This window comes from Carassius auratus, unplaced genomic scaffold, assembly GCF_003368295.1.
Source record: "Carassius auratus strain Wakin unplaced genomic scaffold, ASM336829v1 scaf_tig00008571, whole genome shotgun sequence".
NCBI classification, from domain to species: Eukaryota; Metazoa; Chordata; class Actinopteri; order Cypriniformes; family Cyprinidae; genus Carassius; species Carassius auratus.
Window position 1 is genome coordinate 21,656 of NW_020523960.1, and position 26,286 is coordinate 47,941.

General features: G+C 34.3%; 4 protein-coding genes across 5 annotated transcripts; 1 reads left to right on the forward strand and 3 right to left on the reverse strand.

Moving 5' to 3' along the window:
- Positions 1-940: 940 nt before the first annotated feature.
- LOC113072153 (sialic acid-binding Ig-like lectin 14) lies at positions 941-4,605 on the reverse strand. The gene is made up of 7 exons (XM_026245276.1): positions 4,356-4,605; positions 3,275-3,346; positions 2,616-2,948; positions 2,230-2,520; positions 1,848-2,132; positions 1,661-1,751; positions 941-1,554 (listed from the first exon to the last, which is right to left on the reverse strand). Exons 2-7 carry the CDS (start codon positions 3,330-3,332, stop codon positions 1,455-1,457), a joined length of 1,158 nt encoding a protein of 385 aa, XP_026101061.1. The 5' UTR covers positions 3,333-3,346; positions 4,356-4,605; the 3' UTR covers positions 941-1,454.
- Positions 4,606-5,997: 1,392 nt separating this feature from the next.
- On the reverse strand, positions 5,998-10,392 carry LOC113072154 (tektin-1-like). The gene is made up of 7 exons (XM_026245277.1): positions 10,203-10,392; positions 8,305-8,470; positions 8,043-8,171; positions 7,553-7,693; positions 7,226-7,451; positions 6,599-6,795; positions 5,998-6,177 (listed from the first exon to the last, which is right to left on the reverse strand). Exons 1-7 carry the CDS (start codon positions 10,390-10,392, stop codon positions 6,018-6,020), a joined length of 1,209 nt encoding a protein of 402 aa, XP_026101062.1. The 3' UTR covers positions 5,998-6,017.
- A 1,096-nt stretch (positions 10,393-11,488) lies between these two features.
- On the reverse strand, positions 11,489-19,775 carry LOC113072157 (inositol polyphosphate 5-phosphatase K-like). 2 transcript variants are annotated; one of them, XM_026245281.1, is made up of 14 exons: positions 19,620-19,775; positions 19,204-19,287; positions 16,630-16,734; positions 16,424-16,532; positions 15,367-15,483; positions 15,094-15,269; positions 14,860-14,971; positions 14,598-14,707; positions 14,169-14,195; positions 12,670-12,904; positions 12,448-12,585; positions 12,253-12,336; positions 12,048-12,152; positions 11,489-11,876 (listed from the first exon to the last, which is right to left on the reverse strand). In XM_026245281.1, exons 2-14 carry the CDS (start codon positions 19,275-19,277, stop codon positions 11,796-11,798), a joined length of 1,473 nt encoding a protein of 490 aa, XP_026101066.1. In that variant the 5' UTR covers positions 19,278-19,287; positions 19,620-19,775; the 3' UTR covers positions 11,489-11,795. The 2 variants fall into 2 exon arrangements, with proteins under 2 accessions (XP_026101066.1, XP_026101067.1); XM_026245282.1 differs by lacking the exon at positions 14,169-14,195.
- A 2,959-nt stretch (positions 19,776-22,734) lies between these two features.
- On the forward strand, positions 22,735-25,920 carry LOC113072158 (NEDD4-binding protein 2-like 2). The gene is made up of 5 exons (XM_026245283.1): positions 22,735-24,110; positions 24,302-24,426; positions 25,013-25,101; positions 25,347-25,423; positions 25,729-25,920. Exons 1-5 carry the CDS (start codon positions 23,704-23,706, stop codon positions 25,850-25,852), a joined length of 822 nt encoding a protein of 273 aa, XP_026101068.1. The 5' UTR covers positions 22,735-23,703; the 3' UTR covers positions 25,853-25,920.
- The last annotated feature ends 366 nt before the right edge of the window (positions 25,921-26,286 follow it).

Below are 26,286 nucleotides of genomic sequence, written 5' to 3' on the forward strand. Positions count from 1 at the left end.
TCTAAATTCCGCTAACTGTCGTACACACAAGACATTTCGGGCAGATGATGTATATGCTAGTCTCGCGAGAACCAATGTTTGTTAACAGGAGCAAAGGAAGCAATGTCTCCTCTTGGCTTATATTGAAATCCTCTGACTTTTTTCTTTACAAATCCTTGTGGAGTCAGCTGTCGCCATCTTGGGAGCGCGTTAATTCCGGATAATCGAAAATGGGCAAAGAGGCGGGAGGTGGTTACTGAAACTTTACTGAAAATTTATTATAAACAGATGCACTTTATTGGACTTCTTTTGGACTGTTGACCCAGAATATGAAAACACTCTAAATGACATAATGTTGCACACTCCTGTACAGCAGGTGGTGGTATGAACCTAAAACTGCCATCGTTAATCTTGCAGAGACGGCGAGCTTGAGCGGGGAGTTCTTTGGCGTGATGGAGCAGGAGTAAGTATTCTGATTAATTATTTTGTATAGTATTTTAAAATGTAACGCCAGTACGCCATATTAAGTTAATTTCCTGCGAGCTTCTCCTCCTGTCTGTACGGTAATTTCTCTACCGTGCGACAGAGAGTCGAGTGGTTATGACGCAATCGTTAACCCTATTTTTACAAAAACTGTTTCTACGGGGCCATAATGTAACATAGAAGGTAATGGAGCCCTTTATACATTGTCGTGTATCTTTAGAAATAAATAATGGACAAAAAGAGTCTTTAAACGCCTGAGATGTAAAGTTATTCGCTGTCAAAGTGACGCCAAAATGAATGGGAGTCAACTTCCGGTCGACTTCATTGCCGCCTGGAAAACACCCACCCACTGCCATTATAAAGCTTGAAAGAGCCAGGGCATTAATCTCTGATTGCAATCGTCTGAAAAAAGTAAGTCATATACACCAAGGAAGCCTTGAGGGTGAGTTAATGAGGGGCTAATTTTCATTTTTGGGTAAACTAACCCTTTAAAGCTTCAGAAACCATTCAAAATGTACACAACGGTAATCCATATGAAGGATTCCTGTTGAAGATTCAGTGTCTTCTGAAGAGAAATGATAGAGGAGCGAGAACAATACTAATATTTCTATATTATATTAATATATATAATACATTTTTAAATTATAAACCATCAGTTCCAGTCAACTGTGAATTCACTTGACGAACAAACAGGGTCCGTTCACTTTTTGTGAAAGGCACAGACATGCTTCACAAGCAGGTGACATTACGTGCAAACCGTTTTCAGCTAAAGAAAGCCATACAGTACATCTGGGAAGTCATGAGGGTGAGAGATGAGGGAATTAATGATGATTTTTGTGTTCATCTTTAGAGTCATATACATCTGGGCCATCACAAGGAGAAAATGATGAGAATTGTGTTTTTTTGCATAGAGGATGCCTGAGCAAAAAATAAAGACCAAAAGATAGGTAATAAAAAACTGTAATATGCTGATCATATCACTAAGACCTCTCTCACTGCGTTTTGATAGTCTCATATACAGATTCCTCTCTCTTCATTGCAGTCATGTAGACATGGTTGTCATCTACTGGTTTCATATATTTTTCTCTCCTCCTGTAAAAATGGTAATGGTAAAATGTGTGGAACTGCTGACTAACAAACATTTAAACTATAGAAATGGCCAGCCAACAACGGTTTCTTGAGTTTATGTAGTTCTTACCGTACAACGATCAAACAGGAAGCAAAGATGACATTTAGAACAAACGAAAGGGTAAATAATATCCAAGGGGTTGACAAACTGCAACTTATTTCTAAAATAAGACAAATAGAAAACAATTAAGACTTTATTAATGGAAATCTTTTGGATGATTTGTATAAAACAGACATGGTGACTGCCTCCTGTTTACCTTGGGGGTTTTCAGCATGATGTTGCACTTGGATTTCCATCTTTGTCGTACCAATGAGATTCTTACTGACACATTTAACGGTAGCGCCGAGTTCACTAAACCCAGTAATAGAGATGTGGCTAATGCTGATGATGTTCTCTGTTGAAACGGCACTGCAGTGTTTAGTGGTACTGTTCAGTTTTGGCCAGGATATCTTGGGTAACGGTAAACCACTGCTGACACACATGCAGCTCAGTTCATCACCCCACACGAAACAACGAGAGCTGTTCAGGATTACCGGGGAATCTAAATACAAATACTGATGTGTTTATTTAAAATATGGCGTTTATTGCCTTCCTTAAAATGAGAATTGATGATGTGGTGTAAGTGAAATGATACATACGTCTTACTTTGAGGATGGCAGTACTTTCAGTCTGAATACGTCCTTGAAGTGTCACTGTGCAGGTGAGCTTAGTATTGTGATGTTCAGGCTTAGGATAAAAAGTCATTATAGAAAATTCCTCATTCTTGCCAGGCACTCCACGACCTTGAAGTCTAGTTTCATTAGGCCTAATGCCGGTCCAAACAATATCTGCGGAGGGTTTTAAGCAGTCCCCTGGAACTTTACATGATATATCCGCCTTCTCTCCAGCTGTGAGCAGTGGGACGTTTATTGTTGGTTTCTGGGTCAGCTCTAAAAGAAAAAAAAAATTATCGGAATGAAAAATTCTATAAATTAATTTGGATTTGTATGTTTCTCTGTCAAAAAGCATATAAACAAATACACACCTTTAACAGTAATATGTACTGTCTGAGGAAAGCTATACACGTTTCCTTCTCCCCACTCCAGTTTTAATCTGTATTCACCATCAGATTTGCCCTGAACCAACTGGTTTAGCCCGAAGCTGCACTCTTTCTGATTTTGACGAAATCCAGTATTACTGTTAAAATTATAAACTTCAGCAGATGAGTTTTGTGGATCTACTTTGAACCAGGTTCTTCTAATGGGATCTGAGACACTTTTAGGGACAGTGAAAACACAGTACACTATGACGCACAAACCGTCCTCTCCGGTGATGTTGTCTCCTGCTTCGATGGAAAAGTCAGTTGGTACATCAAAGACTGAAAACCAAAATCAAATCAAAAGATCAGTAAGACTGTTGACATACATGTAAGTTTAATTATTTGTTTTCTACACTGTGTTTTAACTAGACATTTATGATTATATCAACAACAATTTGCAATAATGTGTATATTTTGCACCGTTTATCAGAGATCTTTACACTCACTTATGAGAAATGTCTTATAAAGATAGCAAAGTATCAAGATGCTTATGTCTTCTGTTCATGTTACCTTCCTTCTTTTGGCTTATATGGTGAAAAAATACTACAAAAATAATAATGGTTCAAATGGGATAATCAAGAAATAAGATAAAAGTCAGAACTCACATAAAAGCTCACTGTTTGTCATCATAATGACAGTCAAGATGAACAGCTTTTGCAACATCTCTGACTAATGTGCTGAAACAGAAACAATCACTAGAAAATATTTTCTTATCTGACGTTTTTTAACTTTAGAAAAAAAAGACTATTTTTTATTTCCAAAAATGAATATTAAGAATATTCTTATCTTTTTTCTTAAGATTGTTCTTAAGAAGAATTCAGATTCTTGAAAAGAATCTTCTTAAAAATCATCATAAATAACTTCTTAAATTTAGGACAGCCCCAGACTTGCCTTAATCCCAAACAGTAAGAATTGTTTAATTCATTTATTTGGTTATTTCAGATTAATTGTTATATTAAACCATTGCAGCAACAGCTACATATAATACTGCACATTGTAGGACTGGGGATGTGCACGAGTTTTGTGTACATATATTGGGGTGTATATAATATACTTTGAACAACTATAAATTGAACAAATCCCTCTGTAGAAACCTTCAGAATATAGACAGGAATAATTATGTATGTAATTATAAGTAATTAAGTTTGGTGTGTGTGCTACTGAAGTGGAGATTTATGGCTCAGTGTTGGAAAAAAAAACTCCTTTTGAGAACACAGCCTTTAAATATATATATTGTAGTTGAAATCTATTGACACAAATAGATAAAATGCTATAAAAAAATACTTAACAGTGTCTTTTGGATGTTTTCTTTCCATTAGTCATAACCCTAACCCTTGCCTGCAGTGTCTTCCCTTAAGAATAAAATTAAGATGTTCTTAATAATATACTTGAGAACTTGTTTAGAATCTTTCATGAATTACAGTTAAGAAAATTCTTACAAAACTTCGAGGAATTTATCTAAAGAAATGTCTTAATTTCTTATTTAAAAAGATTTTCGTGAATCCGGACCCTGGTTTGTTAATACTTTAGCACAAATATGACAATAGTAAGTTGTTTACTGTTTTTTATATGACATTCTAATGAAATTTAGTAGTTCGGTATTAACACTTTTAAGAAATGAGAAATAAAAAAAACACAATTTGTATTTAAAACCGTTGATGAGAGATGTTGAAATAAATTGCTTACCCACTATTTGAAGAGCTCAAAAACCCTTATGTGACAGCAGTTTTAATTCTTATCAGATTGGTGCTGTTTTTCTTGCTCTTCTTCTGTTTCTACTTTCAGGAACTCATCATTGCAAAGTTATTACACAATATTTGGATTACATCACCAATGGTTAACAGTAACCAGAAACATTTCTAGCACCAAAATGATCAGTGTTTTACTATTTAAATTTTTAGTAGTAATAGTGATGTAAGTGAAATGGCTACATACATCTTTGAGGATGACAGTACTTTTCAGAAAAATGACTGTGTAGGTGAGGTTAGTAGGCCTATGGTCAGAATGGAAAGTCAAATGTTGAAAACTCGTCATTGCATTGATTTCAGCATGTTTGAAATGTTATGTTCATAATGTAGTCTACAATGCACTGGATAGCTGGCCAATCAGAACACACCTCGCTTTTCAGGACGATGAGCTTTGTAAAAAAACGACGCGTTTAAGAAAGGCAGGGCATAGAGGAGAAACAATAATGTACAGTATGTGGAAAGTAATGTGTCAGATCAGTTGGATCATCAGGGTCTGAAATGAATCAAAATACTGTAGTTTTATTCAGTTTTATTCAACTGGAGCCTCTTCTTGGTCTATGAACTTGGGCAATATTTATTTACAACTGTATTTTCTTATTTTCATAATATAAATGACTCAAATCAAAGGCAAAATATTGATTTTACATTATCATTTTGTTTTCACTTATTACACCTATTAATATTTCTCAACCAGGAAAAACTAAATAAGTAATAAATAACTGTAAATGTTATAGAAGATGAGGCACTGGATTAGTTAAAATACAGCAATTAAAACTCACCAAAACTATTTGAACGGCAATATGAACAGCAATGTTTGTAGCATCTCTGACTAATGTAATGAGAAAGAAATCATGTCTATTTATACTGCAGCACAACTGTCAATAATAATATACACACATAAATTGAGGCGTCATTCTTATTTGACATTATTAATTATAAAAAGCCACTGAGTGAAGTCTGTACTTCCAGGTCAGAGAGCACCTATCCATCAAAAGATCACTATCCAATCAGAGTAGATCACTGTTAACCCTGCCCCCACGAGAGGTTTGTGTCAAAACACCAAGCGGAAAACTGCGAAGTGCAAGCAAAATCTGTGGCAATGCATTCAGAATCCACGATTAGCGAAAACAAATCTTTGAAAATCATTAACAAAGAATGAAGCATTTGAAGAGCCTGTTAAATTTGTGCGACTGAGTTCATTTTTTTCATTTTCATTGTATTTTTCTTCTTTTGTAATGGCATATTTTTGATAGTTTCTGAAAAAGTTAAGTTCAGTTTTATAAAGTTACCTTCATTTTTTTTAAGCAAATATTATTCCATATAAATCATCCATTCTAGTTTAAAGGCTAGAAACAAATAACTTGGGAACATGGTTTTTGATTTAACTTTTTTTTTTTTTTTATATATATTTTATCAAACAGTCTCTTTCAATGGTGCAACAAACAGACAAACCAAACCTAATGGAAGAAGAAACATTCCAGTAGAAATTTTAAAGAAACTGTATTGAAACCATCAAAATGACATAAAATTATTCAAAGGAAACCCTTTTTCCAAAATACAGTTAAATATACTAGGCCTTTCCGCCATACATGAGCCCTGTTCAGAAGTTGTGAATAACCACAGGCTGACGTAGCTGATGGCAGGTCACCTCGTCTATGTACAGGGAGTTAGTCTTGACCTGGATCTCCTCCTCTAGACTCAACTGGCGTCTTGCTAGAGCTTTCACTTCCATCTCTGACAGTTTAAGTGCCTCGGTCAGCCTAGTGGAGAGACATAGAAGATCTTTTTTTTTTTTGGAGACTCACACACACACACACACACACACACAGTTTTTCTATTACCTTTATACTGAACAAACAATATTTTTTATTACCTAACCCTAAACCTACCCTTTACAGAAAACCTTTGCATTGTTACACTTCCAGGTTTTCATTTTCCTTGGGTTTACTATATTTGTGGGGACATTTGGTACCCACAATGTAGCATAAACAAGAACACACACATACATACACACACACACACACACACACACACACACACATACACACACACACACATATATATATATATATATATATATATATATATATATATATATATATATATATATATACACACACACACACACACACACACACACACACACACACACACACACACACACACACACATTTCCCTTACCTCCCAATGTGGTTTGTGAGTTCCTTGACCTCTTCCAGCAGTCGGATCTGAGCCGGGTCATGGCAGAGCTCAACATTGGGCCTTTGGCCGCGAGACGACAGTCGAGTCTGAGCCACTTTGAGTGGAGTTTCTTTCTCTACGACTGCCACACATAGAGACTCCAGATTTTTCTCCTGATTTGCTATCTCTCCTAGCAGCTTTAAGAGAGCACACAGACATACCAAGCTAGTCAGATTATAACCTAAAAAAAACTAGAATGAAGCCCTATAAAAATATCCTGGATGTTACATACAAGATTAAATTGAAATTGATCTTAATTACTCAATTAAATGCTTAACATACATTTTTGACTTGAATTTTCAATGCACAATAGGCTATATTATTGTCAAATATTATTCAATTATTTGAATTTAGTCATGGCCAAACACTCACTCAAATATTTTTCTCTCACTCTTCGATATTTAAAGATTAAATAATATTTAATATAAAATAGATACAAATATTTAATATTTAATAACATTGTTAAATATAATTTTAACAAATCTATATTTTTCATAATATATATTATGATGTTGCTGTACCTTAACTCACTAGTAGAAATTATTTTATACTACAAGTGCAACTGACCTCATTGAGCTGGTTCTCAAGCTGTGTTTTGGCAGATTTGGTCTCCTCTATGCGGAGCTCAAAAGCCCTCCCCGTGGCCTCATACTGTCTGCGCATGTCTGCAGCCGTTTGCTCAAGTAGACTGTCCACGAGAGCTCTCAGAGAAAGAGAGTTGTTCTTTTCCTTCTCGGCTTTGCTAATGTTTGAGATGCATAGGCTCTCCCACTCCTCAGGAGTCACTGCAGTTCTGGAAATAATAAAAGGGCTAAATTTACTGTATATATACAGAAGGAAAATATGGAAAACCTTCTCTTAACATATAAGTAGCATTATAGAAACGTTTCTTACCCAGCACTGCTAAAATCTGAATTCCCTCGGTTTAAATTGGTTGATGCATTAGTGAGAAGAGCACAGAAATCATCAATGTGCTCAGCCTGAAATTTGTCCTGCAGGTCTTTTTCCAGATAGTATTTCACTGAACGAATGAGCCTGAAAAACACATGAAAAATGTGCAAAGTAAAATGAAATTTTTAACTAGCATTTTTATTAAATAACACAATATATCATTAATGCAAGGGTTAAGGGTTATATTTTAAACACTTTTCCGTTTCTCATCATAGTCATTATCATTTTATTGTTTTATTTAATAATTGTTTATTTGTGAATTGTTATCATCATCATCATTTATTTCATTAATATTTTATTATTTATTTGTTTGTTTATTACAGCTTTGACAGATGCTTCCACATTAAACATCAAGAATAATTTGATTCTTTAGATATGACCCCTTAACTTAGTCTGTTTATTCCCAATTGAGTCTCTTCAATGTCCCACGGACCTGATCTGCTCATTGATCTGCTCCAGTGTTCGCTGAAGCAGGACCATCACTCCTTCAATCACCTCCTTCTCCTTCAACAGCTCCTCTTCCACCTCATCATGCACAAGGTCAATTGCCACCCGCTTCTGTCTGTGGAACAGACGTAGTTCAAAAGGATGGCATTTATTTGCAATGTAAAAGTCTTTGTTGATTCTTTTAATCAATTTGGTTGTGTAGGTCATGTAAAACTCTTCTACTGGTGGGGCTCTACAGTGAGAAGTACCTCTCGGTCAGACATTGCAAAGTCACTTGGAAAGGCTCAGAGCAGCTTTCTAAAGCTCTTTCCACACGACTCTTGAAAATGATGAGGGTCTCTATCTCCTGCACCATCTCCTCAAACTTCTGGTCCAGTTCTTGCCTCCAGAATTTGATGTCCTGGATTCTCTGCTCTGAAGAGGAGATGCAAGACTGAATTGTTTGCACATTATTATGGAAATAATAATGAATAAATAAACAATAATAAATGATATAATACATAATAATAATAATGATAAATAAATGAATAATAATACAAATAATGATGAATAAACACTTGAATGAGCTGTGTTTAACCAAGTCTCTGCCTAACAGCAACCAGTCTGGTTTCAGAAGTGGACATTCAATCGAGACTGCCTTGCTCTCAGTTGATGAGACCCTAAGACTGGCAAGAATGGATTCCAAATCTTAAATGCTTATCTTGATGGATCTGTCTGCTGCTTTTGACTGGGTTAACGACAAGATCCCCCTGTCAACCCTATTGGAAAGGGGCATCCCAAGAACCGCACCCCAGTGGTTTGCGTTTTAACTCTCAGATAGGTCCTTCAAAGTATCTTGGAGAGCTGAGGTGTCAAAGTCACAGCATCTAACTACTGGTGTGCCTCAGGACACTGTTCTTGGACCACTTCTCTTCTCTGTCTACATGGCATCACTAGGTACTGTCATTCAGAAAAATAGCTTTTCATATCACTGCTATGCTGAATCTGATGACACTCAACTCTATCTCTCATTCCATCCTGAGGATCAGACGATCGCCTCTTGCATCTCAGCATGTCTAACAAACATTTCTTGCTGAAAAAAGGACCATCACCTTCAACTCAACCTTGACAAGTCAGAACTGCTTGTGGTTCCATCAAACCCATCGTTTCATCACAATTTCACCATCCAGTTAGACACATCAACCATAACTCATTCAAAAACAGCTAGAAACCTTGGAGTTATGATTCATGATCAGCTGATTTTCTCAGTCCACATTGCTAAAACTGCCTGGGCCTGCAGATTTGCTTTATTCAACATCAAGAAGATCAGGTCCTTTCTTTTAATTTGCACTGGCAACCAATAGTTGCTAGCATAAAATTCAAGGCATTAATATTTGCCTACAAAACCACCACTGGTTCTGCACCTCTTTGCCTAAATTCATTACTTCAGACTTTATGTGCCCTCTAGAAGCTTGTATTCTACAAGTGAATGTCACTTTATTGTGCCATCCCCAAAAGGCACAAAATCACTTTCACTAACTTTTAAATTAAATGTTCCCTCCTGGTGGACCCTTACGAAAGGAAAATATATTTACCAATATATTTCCTAAAATATATTGTGATATATTGTAATATATTATTTACCATTTTTATTTTCTAATATTTTTGAATACATTTAATAATATATTGATGATACATATATTATATAATATATTGCAAAATATACAAATGATTGCCGCTTTCAATATATTGCAATATATTGGAAAAAAATAAATATATATAACAATATATGCTAATATATTACATGATATTTTCCAATATACTGCAATATATTTTTGTTTCATAAGGGGAATGACCTGCCCCACTCAATCCGAGCAGAATCTTCAAGAATCAGCTAAAAATGCATATCTTCCATCTTTATTTGATACGCTAACTCTAGCACTCTATTCCAATTCTATTCTTAAATTAAAAAAAATGCCCCTTTTAGGCGCTTTGGATAAAAGCATCTGCTAAATGACTAAATGTAAATTAAACATCTGAAATAACTTCCTCTGCTCACCATTTCTATCACTTATCTCATCTTGAACTTCTTGTCTTCCTGCACCTCTAATTTTAAGGCCATTTTAACTCTTTGCATCCTGTCACATGTGTTTGCTGTATTGCATACCCAGCTTCTTTTGTGCATCCTGTTGCGTGTGTTTGGTAGATTTGTCACTCTCCTCTATGAGTCTTTGACACTCTGCTGTCAGTCTCTGTGAGAGTGATCGTTGTGCCTCCGAGCTCCTGAAATGCACGTTGTTTGCATGTTTCCATTCAGATGGCAGAAACTTATCAGGGGATCCCATCAGCCCAGACATTTTTTCTAATGAGAAAGGTCATTCTATGGTTAAAGTCATTGTTTTGTGAATACTATATGTGCCATTGTCTTAAACAAAGCCATTCATCGTTTTTTTTAATCGAAATAAACATTAAATAATTAGTTTTAATACGTTAAACGTAAATAAAGTGTCTTACCTGTCAACTGCTGCCAATCTGCCGGCTAGTAAACACAATGTTGCTATGGCAACGAAACGTTTTAAAGCTAGAGGGCGGCAGACCACATTTATTTTTCATGATTGAAAACGAGACTCAAAACATTTACAGATAAAAATATTTTAAACAAAGTAAATAACTTAAAAAAAAAAACATTTAGGAATACTTTAAAAAAATTACATTTAGGAATAATTTATAAACTATTTATCAGCCTAGTTTGTAATTTTTATTAGTAGTTATTAGTTAATCAATAAAATAATTAAACAAACAATTTTCATTGTTTAATTAAACACAATTTTATTTCATGTCATCAGTAAGCATTTGTAGTTGTTTAGAAAATAAAAAAGCTCTTAATTTAAAGAAGAATTGTCTCTTACAGGTTTTATAACACTTCAACAAAAAAACATTCTTAAGCCAAAAGAGGGCATATTTGGTTCCACAAATGTCTGCTTATATTCAACATGACAGTAATATCAAACTGTACTGATCACAAACATACACTGGATCATTTCTGTATATCCTTCAATTATCACATGTGCAATGACAATAGAGTTGAATCTAATCTAATTATCCACACACAATTACAGTGAGACACAAATATTATTATAATACCACTTCGGCGTGAGTTATAGACATGAATAGATTCACAAATTAAACATGTGCCATAAAAGTACTGAATTAAATTGTGCAAATACAGCCTTTTCTTGACAGTGTAACTGTCTGCATAGGTTTGAATGGAATGAGAAAACAAGTACAGTAGTCATAAACACTCAAATTCTGAAATACAGTAGACTAATAAACATTTTGTTTATAAAAAACATTACAAGACAAATGTACACTAAATGTTTTGAGGGAATGTTGTAATTGTAAGGCTGAGGTGTTAAATTATTCATTAAATAATTAATTAAATTTGTAACAACCTTTTTTTTTTTGAAAGACTTTTTAGAAACGATTTCAAGAATTACAGTATACATTTAAATCTGCTTAATTAAGATAACACACTCTATTTGGGACCTGTCCCATCAACTGGCCGCAATTTAAAATAAACGGGCTGTAATTCATAATATTTCTTTAATTAAAATAAACACACACACTACATCACATACAAGTAAAACCTCAAATCAATTTTGGATTAAAATTGCACTTGCTTGAATTCACAGGCTTGTTTGGTTTGACATCTAGGCTGCATATGACCGCGTATAAACCATCGTACAATTTAAACCTGGTCTTAACTGGCTACAGTTTCATCTAGCTTGTTGATATTTTCAGGCACTAAACCCTCTTCAATCGCCGCTCTGGATTCCTGCACCTTTAAATCAATTGAAAAACAATAGAAAACCCTTCAAAAGCCATAATAGTGATATATGTATACACAAAAATACTATATAACAAATAGTATATAGACTTTCTCTATCTTTATATATGCACAGTCAGTGTATTATGATGTATGCATGAAATATAGATGTAAAATATTACTCACCTTAAAAGGTTGACTAATACCCACAATGCACTGCAAGCTGCTGCTGTAATAGCACAGCACACATTCTCCCCCAAGAACGGGAATTTCATCTTTGTTCACATAAACCTGTGATCAGAGAAAATATAATTTACTACATGGTTGCTTATGTGACAAAAACCAATTGCTTGACGGTTTTAAAGATACACAGACAGAAAAAGTTGCATACTTGGAAGAGCCCCTCCGTTAAAGACACCTGGTCATCCTTCACCCAGGTGTACGTGATATAGTCTGAAGCGCTTTTAAAACCAACCTGTGAAGTGACAAGCACATGGTCTTAAATATTAACAACACCCAGGATTATACAGTTATTTTTGGTCTGTGACCTTATCAGAACAGACCACATTTTGGGAACCTCTTTTACCTTATATAAACCGATCCAATCCCAGGCACTGGAGGGATAGGACTGGAGAAGGCTGTAGGTTATTAGGGCATCAAAGTCAGCACTCCATTCTCCCTCAGCGCACACCTGCACCAATGGTGTCTTGTATATCTTTCTCAACTGGTGTCAGAGAAATAAATAGTCATTTCTTGTAGTATTTTATAGAACAATAATGGCTATTATGTTATCCAAACTCCTCCCCACCTCCAAGCGGAAGATGCCGATGACGGGCTTATGGTCGCTGATGCTGTACTCCATTTTACTTGTGTAAAACTCCTGGCTCAGTTTAAGAGGGAACTCATCTTTATGATGCTCCTCCGGTTGTTTCTTTGGATCTTCTTGATTTTGATCGTCTTCATCAGCGTCTTCTGACAGTGAGGACTTTGGCTTCACTCTCCAGAGGATCCTGTCACACCACGCAGGCTTGCGTTTTTTTCCACTAGCCAATCACACAGAGAGGAAAACAAGTTTAAATAGGTTAATATAATACAATAGTTAGTTGGTTTGAATCCCTTTCCCAGAATTGGGAGAACACTAGCATGCTTTTCTGTACAGCCATCATTCATTCTTTGAAAATGAATTAATGTGGCGTGCATTTTATAGCTGAGAAAGATATGTTTATGTCCCAACCTAGACACACCAAATACACTAAAGACAGACAAGTTGCATATACAGTAGGTTTCTCTGTAAAAACTGTTCTAAAACAGTTCTTTTCAAATCAAGGTATTAATCTAAGGGATTTTGGGGGGGCTGTAGAAAATTTTAGGGAAAATAAAAATATTATGAAACATAATAAAAATAGTTTCTCTTGTACAAACTCAGCATATTAAAATGATTTATGAAGGATCATGTGACACCAAAGACTGCAGTAATGATGCTGAAAATTCAGCTTTGCATCACAGGAATGAATTACATTTTAAACTATATTAATAAATAAAGAGTTATTTTAAATTGTAATAATTTCACAATATTGCTGCTTATACTGTGTTTCTGATCAAATAAATGGTTCCTTGCTTAGTAAAAGTGAATTCTTAATAAAAAATAATAATAAAAAAAACATATTAAAAACCACAAACTTTCGTTCGTGGCCATTATATTTTTATATTTTAGTCAACTAAATGACTAAATATTTTAGGAAGTTGGTCCACTACAAGAGGATCATCATATATATATATATATATATATATATATATATATATATATATATATATATATATATATATATATATATCTCTAAAACCATAAGGAGTTTATGTGAGTTCAGTCACGCTGCATCTCCTTATGGACACCATAAATACATCCTATAGATCAGAAAGCATTTTCACTAAGCGGGCCAAGTCATCAACATGCTTTATAACCATGTGTATTGCAAAGATCTGAACAGCTACTAGAACCGACAGCATTGAACAACAGATGATCAATACTTAAACATCTAAACTCTTTGCAACACAACAACAATGACAACTATATCCAAACACAAACTTGATCTAGATGGATGTTATTAATTGATTATTTATGGTGCTTCATAGATGAATTGGTGTTACAAGACGGGATAGGACGGCACACAATGCACTGGTCTGCATTAAAGTGTGAATGAGGTCTGTCAGCTCAAGGGCAAAGAAAAAGAGCTACAAACAGGGAAGGAATGATGGTGGAATGCTAGACAAGCAAGTTCGGAAGCGCACAGGGATTTTAAAGCTTACTTAAAACCAAACCATGTCTTCTGTACCCTGCAGGGGTGAAAAAGAGCATGTGTGAACATCTGACAGTTAAAAACAGCCCCCGAGGAGGTGCTGCGGGAGATTCAGGATATTGTGGTGATTACTATTGCTATGTACTGAACATGAAATCCACTTTAATTCCACAATAGAAATATATGTACTGTATAAGTAGAAAAAAAAAGACTTGACTTTATCCATCAGGAATTGGCTATATTGTGGAAAGTGTTCTTTTCTTTTCTTTTTAAAAATAAGGTAAAAATGAATAGAATTTTAAAGGCATTTCATTTTAATGAAAGATTTTTTCAGGAATAATCATTCACAATAAGACAATGAATGTGCAATAAAAAATTTATTATTGACTTTTAAACCAAATGACTACAAAAATACAGCAGGATGTATTGTGCCATTTACCTTGTGTCGTAATTATCTGAGTGCAAATCGAATTTATAGGTGGGCTGAAAGTCAAGAGGTCCTTCTTGAAACTTCTGCAAACTAGCTTCCTTCTGCTTCATCATGGTGAGCTGGTGAGATATTGGCAAGCACAGACACAAACTAACATCATTGCATAAAAAAATTGCGAGTTACTAATTCTGGATCGGCAAAAATTATTTCTATGCTAGTACATTTTTCGTTTGCATGTATAGACAATGTTACTACATGTATTGATCAGTACCTGATCTTTAGGCCAAAGAAGATTATAACGCTGGCTGGTGATGCACTCCCTTACAAAGAGCATCTCATGGTCCTCGATACGAAAATTCAGATCCCCAAACCAGAACACCAATCTAGAATTAATTTGCAATATAGAGCAATGTAGATAAATGATAAGAAATAAAGAACACAATCAGCCAAATTAAATCCTTCACAGAAGACTGTTATGTGGTTGATATTTATGACCGGGACTGACTTGTGATCCAAAATGCGTGGTGTGTTTTTGGTGTCAAAGGTCTGAGCATCTAGAATATACTGGAACTCATCCACCCGCTGAGAGGCGTAGTTCATGTGGGCGGTTAGGTGACAGTTCAGGAAGCAGAGCATGTGACCGTAGAAGGACAGACGGATGGACACACCTCCTTTATTCCCCTTTAGTTTTAAGACAATAAGGATGAATTTTCCTGCATGGCAAATTTTTGTTCAATTGTCATTAGGTTTATCAAAAGCTGCATTTCTGTACTCTTACCCAGTAGCCATAGAGTCCTGTGCGGGTGTAAGTGACCTGAATGTCTCTGATAAAGGGGACGTGCTCCAGCTTGGAAAAGAAAAGTAAAAGCAGACCTTGCATCCGTATGGAGGACACCTGAATGGGCCACAATAAATACATTTATATAAATAAATATTTAAATTATATTAAATGTATAAAACATAATAGATTTAATAAATAACAATTTTTTTGTCATTATAGATTCTATTTATTCATTATAAGTTAATGGTAAAACTTGGTTAAAAAAATGTATTTTAGGACCAATTTTCACTATAAACTACATGATTATTAGCATGCATACTACTAGCATATCCGGTTTATTAGTTTTTTATAAAGCACATAATGATGCCTTATTTTGTAAGACCATATTTTAGATCACTTAATCCCACCTCATACCTAAACCTAACAACTACCTTACTAATTATTAATAATAAAAAAAATAGTTGTTTATTGTGGCAAAACTTATAGTTAATAGTTACTTAATAGTGAGAACTGGCCCCTTAACTAAATTGTAACCAAATTCATTATACCAAATTAATTATAGGTTCATTAAGTCAAATGTAGTAATGTAATGAAATATATAAATAATGTATACACTGCATATTATAAATTATATTATATCACGATTCACAATGTATATAATTACATATAATTTAAACTATAAATGTCAGTTATTTAATATTTAAATGCATTATTTCTTATTTAAACTTAAATACATCATTATATAAATTGTAATAATTGACATAAAAAATCTTAAAACCGTAATTACATATACATATACATATATACACACACACACATATATATATATATATATATATATATATATATATATATATATATATATATATATATATACACATGTAAACTTCAAGTAAAAAAATTATAATAATAATATTTCCCATTCATGTATACATGCCAACACTGCTCTATAAGTCAGTGACTAAAAAATCAAGTGGTATAATCCAATGGTTCACAGAGAATATCACATAATTAGTATGATAATGAACAAAAGCATGTTTGTATGAGACAGCACCTTGATAAAACCCAATGGAGCCAGCGTGTTCATGAAGAGGTGACTCCAGGAGTCCTCGAAGGCCAAATCTGTGACAAACTTGAGAGGTGCAGCCTTCACCTCCTGCAGCCTGAAACAACAGCATCACAGATGTTAGGACACAAGGTAAGATAACGGTCATTATTTACTTTATGGTCTGTCTCTAGCTTTCAAATACTGAAACTCACCCGATCACAAAGAGGTCTGGTTTCTTCGGAGAGTTGAGGTGAAGCAGAGAGTTCACATCTTCAGGAGGCTCAGCGGTGGCCACATTCCACGTGACGACGTACAACCTGTGGGTGAAAGAAAGAAATGATAGTTCTGCTAGTGTAACTCCTGTCCTCACATAACTGCTCAGATTAACAATAACACCAATTCCAGAAATTCGAAGCATTTCACACTGCAGCTTACCATCTCAAACATCTCAATCCATTTAACCATTTTTAAGAACCAAAGGCTAACATCTAAGGTTTAAAATGTCTCATCCTCTGAAGATCATTAAATCAAAAAAGCTGAAACTTTGATTTCTCTGGAAAAACAGAATAGAAAGGTGCACAGTCGCCACAAAACCAAGCTAGACACCTGCTGTTAGGTTTAGGTCTGCCAGACTTGACAACAAGAGAAGTAGAAAACAAAACCTGAACTGATCTTTCTTTGGCCGGCCCGCAATCTGCCTGCAGACAAGAAAAGCCTTGTCTAATGTTGAGTTTATCGTCAGGGTCCAGATCGTCCACGCAGGTCATGAGCACAGCCAGACGCTGTCGCACATACAGAGGACTGCTGGTGGACTCTGTGCCGGTGCTGGCCACGCTGTCAGAGCGCGATCGCAGGGTTTCGCTAAAATATTCTGAGATCTCCTACATGCTGAGCGACACTAGCTGGTCACGTAGAAAAAGTTGCACCTGAGTGTTATTTGCGCGTCTTGATAGATATTTCATCCTAAGTTCCAGGAATGCAAAGTCAGTGGTTCCAATAATTAATAATACAGTAAAGTGTTTGATATAAGGTGTAGGGGGAGTAAAAGGAGGGTGTAGTGTAGGCAGACTTTTAGATTTAAAGATTAAAACCCTAATCTGGTTTAACAAGGGCCTACGTGACCCACCCAACACAATCAATCTAAATTACAAATGTGTCCCTCAATATGCCATTTACACAATACAATTGATTAACTGTTAGAAATAAATTGTTAATTATTTCTGTTTCTCTGACATCAATACTTTTTTTTAATACAAACAAACATCTGTTATGTGAAATAGCTTATTCAGGACAGTAAAATAAAAAATAGCGTGCGATTTTCACATGATTTTGATTCAATTATTAACAGTGTCATAGTTCTGCCTTCATGTCCTGACTTTTCTCTAGTCTTGAGGCAGGATCATGACAGACCCGTGTTTTGTGTACAAGCACATGGCCTTGTCTTTGGGCCATGTGCTTGTGTTGTCTCGTTCCCTTGCCCCGCCCCCCTTGTTATCCTAGTCTTGTCGTGATTGCCTTATCTGTGCCACCTGTTGTGTCTTGATTAGTTCCCCTATTTAGGTCCCCTAGTGTGCTCTGTCTTTTGTCGGTTCATTGTTCCACACCGTGACTGTTCCTACTTGTGAGTGGTCCACATATGTGATGGTTTCTACAGATGTGTCTCTATATGTTTCTGTATCCTTGAAGAAGTCTTTGTATTACTGTGTTTGTTTGTAGTTAGTGTTTGGAGTCCTTGTTTATCTAGTCAGCCCAGTCCTGTTTAGTTATTTAGTCTTTACCCTAGTCGTTGTTTTCCCCCCTCGTGGGTTTTGTTTTCCCCTTTCTGTACAATAAATCCTGTGTAGGCACTTCCTGTCTGCATCTGAGTTCATCCCAACCCCTCCACGTAACAAACAGTATGCACATTCTGCAAGGGGTATGTAAACTTACGAACTGTGTGTATATATATATAATAAAAAATACTTTCATGCTATTATATTCATATTTATTTTATACAATTATATAGTATTTTCACATACTTAATAATATAATTTTATAAGTTCAAATTTGTCTTGTGGAGAATATGAAACACTGGTTATGTGAAATGGCTTATTCAAGACAGTACTAAATAAAAAAATGACCTGCAATTTTCATGATCCTCCTTTTTACACATTCTGCAAAAGGGTGTGTAAAATTATGAGCACAACTGCATACACACACACAATACCCCTTTTAAAAATTTAAGTTTGTGATAAACATTCTTGCATCATGGTAAGTATTTAAGTATATATATATATTTTTTTTTACTGTACAGTTAAGAACTACAGGCCAAAATATGCAACCGTAAAACTGGATTTCCATAAACAACCGAAAACCCCCACAAGAACAGAAACCTGTTGTATAACCATAGTGTGTTAAGAAAGCTAATCCCAATGTGCTTATCCCTGCTTCATGCATTCACCATTTCAGCTAACAAGAGACTAAACTGTTCACCTTCTAGAATTCTGGATGTTGAAACAGAAAAAGCGCTTTAGGTCTTTAATTCACAACCTTGTGACACATAACACATGTTTGTGCTCCATGAGAAGAAATTCTGAATGGATAATTGTATAGCAATATCTGTACATTGACACAGTGGCAAAATATGTTGGAAATCCATCCAATAATGGTTTTAGGATTAAAGCCCAAATAGGGTGATTCTTGATCGCTCACTATTGTGGCTTGTATATTTGCAATAGTAAAATACAAAATCAATCATTTAGAATTAGAAATAATATGCTAAATAATGAATAAGATGGGATATTTACCCAAAAGTATCCATCTTGCCATCTTTCTCCTCCACACAGAAAGAATTCAAAGCCTGTGACAAATCGTCCTCCATCTTCTCCAACCTGTCAAACACACGAGCACATGCTTTTCTCAGAAACCTGCTTTACATTACATTTGCATCAAAATTCATATAAAAAAAAACAGTAATATTCTCTTTCAAAGCTCAGAATGTCGTGTAAGACAAGTAATAATGTATATAACAATAAAAAAATACATTAAGTATATAGTATGACGTCAGAACTATACAAAATAATGTTGCATGAATGAAATACTCTCAGTACAGATTAGGCAACACTTCTCATATCACCGTGACGTTACATGCTATGTCAGAAAAGATGGAACGTATTAATGAGATAATCTAGGATGAATATGTTTGAAACGGTATTCAAAGTACCTGCTGAACCTCGTTGACTTCGCTTCTGTAGTCTTAAAGTCTCTGTGGTGTTAAACAATTATTGGAGACAAAAAATATCCCATAACATCACAACCTGTGGACTGTATTTACATGAGAGAGGGTGTGTGAATCTACACGCAAACTTCACTCAACAGAACCATAGACATGGCTGCTGGAAACAAAATAAAAGTCCTAGGTGCGCTACTTATTGGAGTTAATGTTACCACAGGTTTTTACTTTGATCAAATGAACCGTTTACCACATATAAAAAAAAAATATTTTATACTCTCTTTTTAACTTTTTAAACTATACATTTATCATAATTTCATTCAAAATTCCTATTTGCGACAGAAAATTACACAACTTACCTTTTGTTATGTACAATACATTGAATAATAAACATTCATTGATTTACTCATTAATTAATTAGTTTTAAAATTAAAATAATTTTAAATAATTGAATATGTATAATGTAATTAAACGTAATCTTAAAATAAAATACAGATGACATTTGTTTAGTAGGCTAACAATTTTTTAAGTAGACTACTTAATAAAATTAACTTTTGCTCCATTATTTTGTATTATTTATTGTCAATTTATTTAGTTCAAAAAGTTCAATTATTTAGATTTTTTCTTAAATAAGAATCACATTTATCTGAAAATCTTTTGCAAAATTATAAATGGCTTTACTAACATTTTTATCAACATTATTTTATAACATTCAAAAAGATTCAGCATTCAGTCTCTACTTGGTTGCGGCCCATGAGTTCGGTCATGCTCTCTGTATGACCCATTCCTCTGACCCAGGGTCACTGATGTACTCGGTCTACTCCTACGGCAGGGGTTACCCTCTGTCTGAGGATGACATTAAGGGAATCCAGTCTCTCTATGGTGAGTAATAGATCATTTTGACCAAAGGATCATTCTAGAAGGCTTCACAGTCCTGATTCAGCCTTTGTTTTTTGGGTTAATTGCAGGTGAAAACCCAGATCACAGAGGAGTCAAGAATCCAAATGTGGGCTCTCTATGGCTACAGTCTGGTTGATGGCTATTCAAAATACATCCACATGGATTCTTGTCTGGTATATTTTGGTCAAATTAATTTCTGTATGATTTTGTATATGCATCCAATTGGAAAATAAAAAATTGCATATTGCATGGCATATCATTGCTCTTTTGATGGTTTTGATTGCTTCCATTGTCCTCATTTGTAAGTTGCTTTGGATAAAAACGTCTGCTAAATGACAATGTAAATGTACATACTGTACAGTGAATAAACAAATTAAAGAAATTAAAGTTAATGTATATGGAATGAATAGAAAGATAGAATGTGTAACTAAATACATAGACTATACGTATTATCAGCAATAAAATAAAATAAATAAATAAAAAAGTAAATGAGAGATTGCAACAATCAAAAGTTGCCATCCAAAATGATTAATTGTCTCTGCCATGATTAATAAACAAATGAAAACAAAGAGTTTCTTCATGGTTCTGGGTCAAATTATGGACACATTTTGTGTTTTTATTCTCTCTGCCTAGCATCTGACCCAGTTGATGGTATCTATGACTAGACTAAATGCTTTTGGCAGTGAGATGACTCAAAAAAAAAAATTCTCAAAAGCTGCTCTGAATTACTTTGGCTGCTTGCAGTGTTTACATGGGATTTCAGTTAAAAACCCTACATATTACCACATTTTGTTTGTGCCTGCAGAGAGGAGAGAGAGCAAAATTGAAGGTTTTACAGGAAAACACAATATTTTGATGGTCATCAAAAATGAAGACGAATTTGAGAACAAGTCAATATTTCTATATCCATATTCAATACTTAGTAAATAGGTGAATGTTTTAGCTCATTTGACTCATTAAAACATAATAAACAAGCCTTTGTTCATTAAAAAGCTTCTAAAAAAAGAATAATATAATATATCATCTTTCATTATCATGTGTTTGTAATAATACCACAGTAAATATAGAAATTAACCCCAAAAAGCTTGAAAAGGACAGAAATGTACTCACTCAAAGGCTGTTTTAGTTTAGTTCAGTGGTTTACCACTTCCTTATGCATATTGCCATATATATATATATATATATATATATATATATATATATATATATATATATATATATATATATATATATATATATATATATATATATATACTCAAATGAATATATGCACATGTGTATTTTGTATGTATGTTAAGTCTTCATTTAAACCAAAATATAGCTTTGGCTGTTATTTAGATCAGAGTCATTCTTGAAAAATTGGCAGTTGTGTGGACTCAAACCTCACGTTTCTTCACAGAAGAGGATCAAGTGGTGACTGACACATTCTGTGGTTAAACTGGGAGAGTTTTCACTTCTGGTTTAAGTGAAATTGGTAATCATACTATTTTTGATGACAATATCCTACCAATACACTGAAACATGCAGAGAAATATAAATGACAGCATAAGCTATATTCATTTTGTTTCATATCACGTGTAATACTTTTATTTATGAAGGGCCCATTGATTTGATCAAAAGTGACAGTAAAGGCATATATAATTTGAAGTATTTTATCACACATAAATGCTGTTCCTTTGATCTATATATTCATCAAAGAATCTTGAAAAAAAAATTAACATGGTTTCCACATAAAATATTAATCAGCAGAAATATTTGAAACCTTGTTGATAAGAAATGTTTTAGAGCAGCAGCAAAAAGAAAGAAAGAAAAGAAAAAAAAAACCTTTTAGAATGATTGCTGTATGATCATGAGACACTCAAGACTGGAAGAATGACTGCTGAAAATTTAGCTTTTACATCACAGGAATAAATTTTGTTTAAATGTGTGTGTCTGTGAAACATTATAGAAACATAATAGAAAAATATATATTTTGATTGTAAGAATATTTCACAGTATTAAACGTTTTAATTTATTTGCAATTAAAGAAATGCCGTTTTGATGAGCATAAAATACCTCTTTTAATTTAATTTAATTTAATTTAATTTAATTTAATTTAATTTAATTTAATTTAATTTAATTTAATTTAATTTAATTTAATTTAATTTAATTTAATTTTGAGACTTTTATTTTGAACTTTCTTACTTCCCTTTTGTGGTTTCCTGTGTCTAGGCTGTTGACTCCTCCCTTCGCAGATATGAACATGATCAAAACATTTGATTAACCAGAACATAGTGCTTACAAGTTTTATCACGCGTCAGGTAAACATTTTCACAGTAATTTGATCGATTTGAGAAAACATTGTGTCCTTACATTTTGTTATAGTACCTCATTGTTAATCGAAACTGCTCCTGTCATTTTAAACAGTTTTTTTTTATGGTTGTCAAGAAGACAGATATATAAACGCCTATACAGTCTTATGATGACTAACTTGTGATAATAATAATAAAAAGTTGGCCTGACTATACCATTAATCTTTGTACAAAAAAATCTACGACTTGACATAATATTGTTTACTGTGGTTTTAAATGCAAGTGAATCTACTTCTCCGCCTGATGGTGGAAATGTAGAGGAACCATATGAAAACACACCACTAAATCACTCAGATGGTGTCAGAGTAACACCAGTGGCTAAATTGTCCAATAACCAGACAAATAATCAGACTGAATTGGCTTTTTTACCTGTTGGAAGAAGTCATTTCGAGACTCAGCAGTATGTGAATCCAGATAGTGGAGAACTGGATACTTCAACACAAATACAGACAGACACTAATGTGAAAAAAGTTACCAACACCTGTTCCATTGAGAACACAAGCCAAACACAGAGAGGAGAGTTGGGTATCACTAGTACTTCATTTATTGGCCCTGTGTGCCGCCCAGAGCCATCGATCGAGCAGGAGCTTTGTGAATTTTACAAAGAGCTTGAGGAAGTTGATAAGGTTGACGTCAGTGCAGACACCAAAACGGTTGAACAGCATGACCTCCATCCTTCCAGCAAGCCCGAAAGCGATCAACCAAACAGTACAGACATTCCTGTTGTCGTAACTGATCACGGCAGAGCCTACAGACCTTACCCAGATCCACATGAATGCAACCAAAAAGATCCACAAAGATGGAGGCCTCGCTTACAATGTAATATGGAGGACTTTGGTAGAGGAGGATATCCAGAGCCGTGGTATCCTCCTCCACCATGGCTTCATCCAGACCCAAGGGTGCACTTCTTTCGTCCCCCGACCTCTGAGGGTGCTATCATATATCCTCCAGACATGAGATCTCAGGAGAACGTCTTCCACAGTTTTCATACCAACAACAACAGCTGGGGCCCATGGGAAGGACCACCATTACCTTCAAACAGGTGGAGTGAACGAAACCGGCTTTTCCAGTCACATGAGCATCCTGGATTCTCTGAGGAATGTCAACCATCTTCAGCACACTGGGAGCAGCACTATCATGAAAGAGACCCATATCAGCATTATGATAACACTGCTTTGGTGCTCATATTGTTGAGGGGAGTCCCAGGATCTGGAAAATCCACTTTGGCCAGGTGAGCAAAACGCAATAGAGAAATAACCTCATTGATGATTTTGCACCCAACCAAAATACTAAAGACATATTACACGCAAAACTTGTACTGATTGGTTAAGTTGTACTAACAGTGTCCCAACGGCATGTTTTTATTAATTCAGCTAAGCAAAGAGAAAGAGATTTTCTAATATTTGACTGTTTGTCTCCCAGAGAGCTCATGTCCACTGGTCCCAGTGGAGTAATACTGAGCACAGATGACTACTTTTTCCAAGACAACGGATATGAATTTGATTCGGCTCTGCTTGGTGATGCACACGACTGGAACCAGAAGAGAGGTGAGGATAGGCTAAGTAACATCATTGTAGACATGGGTCATATATATATATGTGTGTGTGTGTGTGTGTGTGTATATATATATGTTATATGTGTTTTCATATATAAAGTAGGTGAACCTTTTATTTTTGTCATTATTTTCAGTGGTGATTCACTTTCACTGTTGATTGCTTTATGCAGTCATTTCCACTATTACAGTAAAACATGAATTAAATAATTTTATCAAACACATCAATGACGTATACATGCATATAATTCAATTTGAATTATGAAAACAGGATTTATATGGAATAAAGTAAAGAGAAATAGCAGCAAATTATATTTATGTATATAATGTGTTATATTAATTTGCATAATTTTCACACAAAAACATTTTATAGTGCAAAAAAAAAAAAAACTAAAGAAGTCTAATATACCCTTCATTGAGTGAAAAATAATATATTTTTTTATTTTGCATTTGAGGTCAAATATGACCATGACTTTTTCTTGACTGTTTCTGTGCGATTTTTTTTAATGAAATTGTTCAAACAATTGTGAGCATTTAATGTTTTGAGAAAGAAAATTCTTTATGGCTTTGTCATTTCGAAGCCGAGAGGGCGATGTTGGAGGGCCGCTCTCCCGTTATCATCGACAACACTAATGTTAAAGCCTGGGAAATGAAGCCTTATGTTCAAATGGTGAGTTGGCATCTTTAAGTAAATTCCTGGGATTGGAATATTTTTGTAAATGCAAGCTAGGTCTTAACTTGGCTCCGAACACTGGCTGGAAGTTTTATTAGCAGTGCTTCAGCACATTTCCATATGTTTGCATTCAGAGATTTTCGTATTACAATACAAGGACTTCTCCAGCTATTTGTTAAATGACCTATTTCTAGCTTTCTAATTAGTAACACATTTTTATTCATGTACTTTATTTTACACAGGCTTTAGACAATGGATACAGAGTGGACTTTCTTGAGCCAGATACCCGCTGGAAATATGATCCTGCCCAGTTAGAAAAGTAAGTCTGTTTATAGTTTTGGTTCTCAGGAACACAGTGACTTTTATTAATCACTGAACGAGAAAGACTATTGACTTTGGACCAGGTTTTGGCTTATGGTACAGAGGTAGAGATTTAATTGTAAGTGGATAAAATGTTTATAGTCTAGGATCAGTAAGTATCTTTCATATTCCCATGAATAAGACCAGCTATCTAAGAGCCATTGTTATTTTCATTTCTTTGTTTTATTTACAGCTGGCTTTGTATAGCAGTCTAATAGAGCTTGGCTTTCCTGGTAATTTCCTGTCTATTCATTTAATCAACAGGAGGAACAAGCACGGAGTCCCTCGAGAAACAATAGCAAAGATGCTGGATGGTTTCGAGCGGCCGATGAATGTTGACATTGTGATGAATTCTGTGGTGCCTCTGCATAAAAAGAAAGACCGTTAACAGAGAACCAATGACATTTTGCTGTTCTTCAAATAGAAATATTATCATGTTATCATTCTGAATGATAGTGGTCATATATATATATATATATATATATATATATATATATATATATATATATATATATATATATATATATATATATATATATATATATATATATATATATATATATATATATATATATATATTTTTTTTTTTTTTTTTTATAGTTTTAATACATACTGTTGCAGCTAAAGATGTTTAAATGACTGTATGGTGATTTATAATTATTTTAGCTAATAATGATCATTTATAATCCTAATTATTATTAATTTATAATAATAATTTAGCTAATTATTTTTTAATGACTATTGACATATCTATGTATTTGAAATACTAAATACATTTAATAAAAAAGAAAGAGAATGTCTTTTTTAAAATACTATCACTTT

Coding starts and splice junctions, on each gene's coding strand:
- LOC113072153 (XM_026245276.1), bottom strand. CDS start 3,332: ATGTTGCAAAAGCTGTTCATCTTGACTGTCATTATGATGACAAACAGT. Junction 2,521..2,615: donor AGTACATATTACTGTTAAAG/GTGTGTATTTGT, acceptor TTTTTCTTTTAG/AGCTGACCCAGAAACCAACA. Junction 2,133..2,229: donor TGCCATCCTCAAAGTAAGAC/GTATGTATCATT, acceptor ATTTGTATTTAG/ATTCCCCGGTAATCCTGAAC.
- LOC113072154 (XM_026245277.1), bottom strand. CDS start 10,392: ATGTCTGGGCTGATGGGATCCCCTGATAAGTTTCTGCCATCTGAATGG. Junction 8,471..10,202: donor GGATGCACAAAAGAAGCTGG/GTATGCAATACA, acceptor TCTCCTCTTCAG/AGCAGAGAATCCAGGACATC. Junction 8,172..8,304: donor TTGCAATGTCTGACCGAGAG/GTACTTCTCACT, acceptor TCTGTTCCACAG/ACAGAAGCGGGTGGCAATTG.
- LOC113072157 (XM_026245281.1), bottom strand. CDS start 19,277: ATGGAGGACGATTTGTCACAGGCTTTGAATTCTTTCTGTGTGGAGGAG. Junction 16,735..19,203: donor GGCAAGATGGATACTTTTGG/GTAAATATCCCA, acceptor TTTCACCCACAG/GTTGTACGTCGTCACGTGGA. Junction 12,586..12,669: donor TCGGCATCTTCCGCTTGGAG/GTGGGGAGGAGT, acceptor CTCTGACACCAG/TTGAGAAAGATATACAAGAC.
- LOC113072158 (XM_026245283.1), top strand. CDS start 23,704: ATGGAGGACTTTGGTAGAGGAGGATATCCAGAGCCGTGGTATCCTCCT. Junction 24,111..24,301: donor GGAAAATCCACTTTGGCCAG/GTGAGCAAAACG, acceptor TTTGTCTCCCAG/AGAGCTCATGTCCACTGGTC. Junction 25,102..25,346: donor TGAAGCCTTATGTTCAAATG/GTGAGTTGGCAT, acceptor TATTTTACACAG/GCTTTAGACAATGGATACAG.